Source organism: Dermacentor variabilis, chromosome 6 (assembly GCF_050947875.1).
Source record: "Dermacentor variabilis isolate Ectoservices chromosome 6, ASM5094787v1, whole genome shotgun sequence".
Taxonomy (NCBI): domain Eukaryota; kingdom Metazoa; phylum Arthropoda; class Arachnida; order Ixodida; family Ixodidae; genus Dermacentor; species Dermacentor variabilis.
This window is the reverse complement of record NC_134573.1, coordinates 129,771,308-129,777,443: the sequence shown is the minus strand read 5'-3', so window position 1 is coordinate 129,777,443 and position 6,136 is coordinate 129,771,308. Positions and strand designations below refer to the sequence as shown.

Genomic DNA, 6,136 nt, shown 5'->3' with positions numbered 1-6,136 from the left:
TCGCAGAGGCCGGTTGTTGCGCATGCTCCTTGTTTGCTACCGCTAATCACGTTCGGTGTACGTGAATCCCCGCGAGCAAGCATTACCTGACGTACTTTGCCGACAAGACGTGTTTCTGCGCGCATGTCTGCAGATCCTTCGCAGAGCACTCTTTTGCTGGACGGCAGCGTAGCCATCGCGAGGGGATGAGTTTTACTTTTCCACTTTAGTGCAGCGCGATTCCTTCCGTCGGCCTCGAGAGGAAGGGGAAGCGATGGAGAGAAAGGGGCAGTGATTCCGAGCCTTCGATAACAGGCGCGCCATCAGGAAGGGGAGAGGGTGAACGCGAGGGAGAACGCAGTGCCCGGCACAAGGCGTTGCATAACGACATTGACCCAGGAAGGGTCTATAAATGGGCGGCTGGCCTAGTTCGGCAAAAAAAGAGGAAAGCCCGGCCTTGGCTGCTTTCTCCGGCACAAGGTGCATTGACTTCGGAGGGAGAGGGTCCGATCGCTGGCGCACGCTCGCGCCGTATAAGAGGCGCGGGGGGCCCGATCTGGGCCAGTCGAGCATGGCGAACTCCGAGGACCTACCCGCGCAGCACCACTCGCTGTCGTCCATGCTGTTCTCGGGGGGTGACCCCCGGGTGCGGCATTGGCCACTGATGGGATCACCGGCGGTCATCGTGTCCATCCTGGCCGGTTACCTCTACTTTTCGTTACGCCTCGGGCCGGCGCTCATGAAGAACCGGAGGGCCTTCCCCATCCGGCCTGTGGTGGTGGCCTACAACGTGGTCATGGTGTTGCTCAGCGTCTACTTCTTCTGCCTCACGCTACGGCTCACCTACCTGCGCGACAGGACGCCGTCCCTGCAGCCGTACGACCTCTTCTGCCAGGGCACCGACACGACGGCTAGTGCGGGACCGCTGCTCTACCACGGCTGGTTCTACATGCTCATGAAGGTCGGCGAGCTGCTCGACACGGTGTTCTTCGTGCTGCTCAAGAAGAACAGCCACATCAGCTTCCTGCACCTGCTGCACCACTCGCTCGCGCTGTCCACCGTCTGGATGGACATCAACAACGGCATCACGGGACAGGTGGCCATGTTCCCCATCCTGAACACTGCAGTGCACATGTTCATGTACACCTACTACGGCCTCGCCGCCCTGGGGCCCTCGCTGCGGCCGAACCTATGGTGGAAGAAGTACGTCACCCAGCTGCAGATCATCCAGTTTTTTATGCTCATGGTGCACGGCGGGATTCCCATCTTCTTTGACTGCGGCTTCCCGCGCATCATGTCTTACTTCATGGTGCTCGAGACGGCCCTGTTCACGGGACTCTTTTCGGATTTCTACTACCGCAATTACCTGCTACGCAAGGACGACTAAGCGCGTCGTGGCAGCCCCTGCCCTCAAGGACCTACTGTCGCCGGTGTTACGGTGTGTCGCCGTGTCATGGCGTCTCACTCTCCCCCCCGTCCTCTTGTACATAGTTCACCGCGCGCGCGTGCATGTGTCGTGTTCCATGTTCCGGTTTATTTCGTTTATTTTTTAGCCCCATTACAATAAACCAGTGCTTGTACATTTTTCGTCATCGTCGTGGCTGGTGGATATTAAGCCGCCCGTGCTGTGGTATCGCGTGTGGTCTGCCTAGGCCTCGTCCCTCCAGATACGTCACGGCGGTAAGACTATTATTTCTAGCCATCTGCTGGTATCATCTGTTTGGTTCGACGCGTAATCGGCCAAGGCCGTGTGCTCTCTTGCGCCGCACTCCTTTTTAACGCTGATAGGAAACGTCGTGCCGCGGTGCGCCCATGTGGCTTCTAGGCCAAGGAGGCTTCCCAACCCCTGCTGCTGCTGCCGCCGCTGCCTTGGGCGTTCCTCGGTTTCCCCTGTCGTTGTCGGACAGCCGGACTCGTCGGTCGCCATACTGGGTCAGGGAGTGGTGTTGTATATCCTGCTTCCCCCGACAGTTTTCTTCGCGCAACGTTTAGGCTGGAGGGGGTAGGCGGTTAACGCGCTGGCGAAAGAGGGGGTGGTTGGGGGGGGGGGGGGAGGCGCGCTTCGCGACAGCGGGTGGGCGCCATATATGCGTACATGGCGCCCACAGTGGTGCTGGCGCACGTGTAGGCATCCTGTCCCGTCGGTCGGTGGACAGTCTCCTCGTTGTAGGGCCTCGACATTCCACGCGCAGTCCACCGGCGGCGACCGGAATGTGCCTTTTCCCCCAGCCAGGGGGCCTCCCTTCCTGGTCGTCGGACCAGGTGAAGAAGAGCCCACGGTCAGACACGTCCACGCCGGAGCAGGAAAGGGCGCCCGCAGACACCGTTCCTCCTCCCAGAAGAGCTGCCCCGAGAATGTTGCCAAATTTATCGCGTCACCCGGCGCGTACACGACCACCCGCCCCTCCCCCCATCTCGGCGCGTTCTCAATCGCGGCAGCAGGAAATCCTGAAATAGAAAGCGAAAGCTGCTTCAGAAAGTAGGCTAGAGAGCCGCCAAGGAGGAAGGAAGGATCGCCGAGGAAGGGAGAGGCCCCCGTTTTTTTTTCTTTTTTGTCAACGGCGGCAGTGGCGGAAGAGGAGGCTGGGCGCGGGACGATCGAGACCTCGTTCTGCGCTGCGCCGGCGGCGGCCGGACCTCTTCCGACAGCCGCCGGCGAACTTGCAGCGGGAGGCTGCGTCGCATCCCGCACGCTACACCTAGCCGCACCGCTAGCAGCCGGTTCTGGGCGGCGCACTAGGAGCTCGGCGTAACCACGTGCGTACCGCCAACGTTTCCGCGTGACGGCCAGGTTCGCCGAGGCACACCTCGGGCGGCGCGGCCTGCTTCGGCCTGCTCCCGGCTTTCCCTTCCGGATTCACTGGCTGCGGCGATGACCGCGGGCGTTAGCCACCTTGAAGGCCGTCACGAAGACCTTGACCTTTTATCAGAAGAGAAAAAAAAATAAAGCGTGCGGAACTTTGATTTCCAGTGCAACATCACGAGGTAATAGATGTCTCAAGTAAAAAAAAAACGCGGCGATTGGAATGGTACGCTGCGGGCGATTATGTAAGTCGCGTCGAAATTTGGGGCTGACAGATAAAAGATGGGGAAGGTAATAAGGAAAGAGAGGGGGATGATTTAGCCTAAGAAATATCCTACGTAAATTGTGCAGGCGCCTGACAGCAGCGTGGCTGTTCGGCAGTAAGACGCACTTCAAGCTGCGTGCACATGTGCAACGAGGGATCCTCTGCAGATAAATAACACCCAGCTAAAGACATCTCTCTAATAACAACTGATGGTGACTGCGGACTGCTCCGTGGATAAGAATCTTGGCAAGGTTTCCCATTGCCAAATAAACAAATTTGGGCAAGGTCCTTACACGCACGGCGCTTGAACGCCGCGCTGAGATTCCTGGACCTGAAGCTGATGAAATTTGTGCTCATCGCGGTTGCGTCAGCGCCGCCGTGTAAAGCCGTGAGAGTGTAACTGTTACACGGCCACAAATCGCGCGGCCTTATTTGCCTTGGCTTCATTTTTCATTTTCTTACAGCCTGATCCCAGGGTTTACGTAATAAGACCGTTTGTTCGCGCCACCGAAGTTATGCGAAGAAGGCATGCAAATAGGAGCACCGATGCAAATAAGGAGAAAGAATTGAGAGAAGGTACAGACCGCACAGAAGTTATCTGATGTTATATTAGCACGTAACCGTTGCGCTGGAGCAAAGCGAATCTGCGTGGAGTCTTTGTTGATAGCATGTATGACAGCATGAACTGGAAATAAAGTGCCACGAGATAATTACGAAGAGGACGATGCATCATTACCTAAAACATTACTACTTGCTCTTGCGAGGTGTCAACATTTGCATATTCATTGCGTCATACCTTTCGGGCCTTAGTTTTCTGTTCTCACGTTACTGAGTTTGTACCGCAGAACCGGAAGTTTCGTCAACGTGGCGCGTTAACCGCCTGGAGGGTCGCTATGAAAATTGCGTCATTTTTCTCTGCACATAAAGCATGTAACGGGCACCCGGTAGAAATAGGAAGCGTGCTCCTCGTCAGAGGAGGTTTTGGAATGTACGTTGCATTGAGAGAAGCAGGCACGGCAACAGCCATCTGTTTTTCATGCGAGCTTCTCAAAAGAACTTGATCCTGTTGCGACCGAATCCCCCGGCAACCAACATTGTTGATTCTTCTTTCCTGACGGAACAGCCTTATCGCATTGAGGCCTAGCGGCCGGAATGGTGCATGTCGTCTGTACATATAGGTAAGTGCATATAAGGTAAGTGTTATGTGGTTTCATCAGGTCGCTTGTAACTGACGCTCATCTTGAGGTATCGGTGTTCAGCTTGTTCCGAAAATTACCTTGTACCCGCGCAGCTCCCTTTTTAGTGGAGCACGAACGAGTTCGCAAGCGACCTCCACATACATAGGTTGCGGAAGCGGATCGTCTGATTTCCATCGGAGCTCAACAGGATGGTGTCAGCGCAGAGTTACCTACCGTGGAGGAAGGAAAGGAATATGGGCCGATCCCAGAGATTGCGCCGTCTAAAAGGCGAGTCAACGGGACACCGAAGAAAGACAAGGTCTTTCTGGGCGCATTAGTGTATCATGTGGTTCGTTGTTAAGACTGAACTACCTTCGGGAAATAGCTACATTTTTAGACTGCACTATCTCCGGAATCGGCCAACATATTTTGTTGAGTAAAGGCGCACTTCCGGTCCCGGTTTTAGGTGCGCGAAGTTAAAGCGAGTGCACTTGGGTTTAGCTTCAGAATTTTTTTTGCATTTCGTACACAGCTCTACGCTAATTTGGGCGTCTTTTTCGTTCCAAGATTCATTTTGACGCCCTTTTCGTTGTCCTATACGTGCACTAGAAGGCCTCAAATCGCCTTGCTTTGACGAAAGTGGATGGAAATTGTCGGCCACACACCGAGGCCCTGTGAACCTCAAATCGACTTGAAGACTCTAACGAAGGCCCTGACGTCAAAAAAAAGCAAAAAAAAAAAGAACATGAGAAGGGCATTAGGAGGGAGCAGGCGTGACGTCGGCAGTCAGCCTTCGCGAGGCAGCCTCCTTTGACACCGTTCCCTTTCTCTGCTTTCATTCGTCAACTGCACTGTACACGTTGCTTGATTTCGTGGCAAGCTTGAGCGACGCTGGCCGCCGGCGTTGCCGCGTCTTTCCCCAGCGAAATGCCGTTCTCTTTCTGCTCGCCGCCTTCGAGGCCTTTGTTTTTGGCCTCGATAACCTGGAAACGTTGTTGCCGTAGCAAAGGCAATGCTTGCTCCGGAGGCCCCGCACCATTAGCTGTGCATTACAACTTCCGAGCGGCGCAGCAGACGACGAGCCCGGGAAGGCTGCGCGGGGTGATTACAGAAGTGACCGCTCGCCATCACGTCTGCACGGGTGGCGTTGGTTTTTCTACGATTTCTACTTTTTAAGCGAAGCTTCCTCTGCCTCTTTCTTCGACTTTCCGCTGCTGCTGCTGCTGCTGCTGCTGCTGCTGTGGTCCTGCACGCCGCTAACGCCGGCCACGTCGAGACGTGGTTGAGACGTGGCCATGTCACAAGAACATAAAAAGCAGGCGCTGCCGGTGTTTTGTTTAATGACATTTGTTGGTGAGCTGTCATTCTCAAAATTCCGAGGAATAACTTTGTAAAGAACGAAATACTAGATATGCGCCACGTGGAGGGCCTGCGTGGTCGTGGTTCAGAATGATTATTCGCTAAGCGACGCCCGCGGCGTTGACAACGGATTTTGTGCGACACGGGACCCTTAACGCTATGGCGTTAGTGCATGACGGGAGTGTGACACAAAGGAAAGACGACCTGAGAAGCTCGCGTCAACATTTACGCCGCGGAGCGTGTGCCCAATGCCCTCTTGACGCCCTAACTAGGCGTCACCGCCCACAAATGCAGTGCAGGCGCTGCCGCGCTTGTCTCCGTGCTCACCCGCAACAGCAACGACAGTAGAAGGAGGGGGCGGGGATAATGTTAGTGAGGGAATACAGAAAGAGAGGGAGAAGAGGCAATTTTGTGAGCTACAGCGCCACAACCCAGAATGGCACCGAAATGTGCACTTAGTGCCGACGAGGCGAAGGCTCGCTTAAAGCGTCGAGCGGAGCAAGCATATACCCGTGCCACGCGGGTGCAGAAAATGGCATTCACCAGTTGAGG

At 55.4% G+C, this 6,136-nt stretch overlaps 1 protein-coding gene across 1 annotated transcript; it reads left to right on the top strand.

Annotated features, from left to right (window-relative positions):
- Positions 1–287: 287 nt before the first annotated feature.
- LOC142584366 (very long chain fatty acid elongase 1-like) lies at positions 288–1,566 on the top strand. Its single transcript, XM_075694522.1, has one exon. It carries the CDS (start codon positions 392–394, stop codon positions 1,364–1,366), a length of 975 nt encoding a protein of 324 aa, XP_075550637.1. The 5' UTR covers positions 288–391; the 3' UTR covers positions 1,367–1,566.
- Positions 1,567–6,136: the final 4,570 nt, after the last annotated feature.

What these genes read in the sequence shown, in the direction of transcription:
- LOC142584366 (XM_075694522.1), top strand. Translation starts at nt 392, where the DNA reads ATGGGCGGCTGGCCTAGTTCGGCAAAAAAAGAGGAAAGCCCGGCCTTG.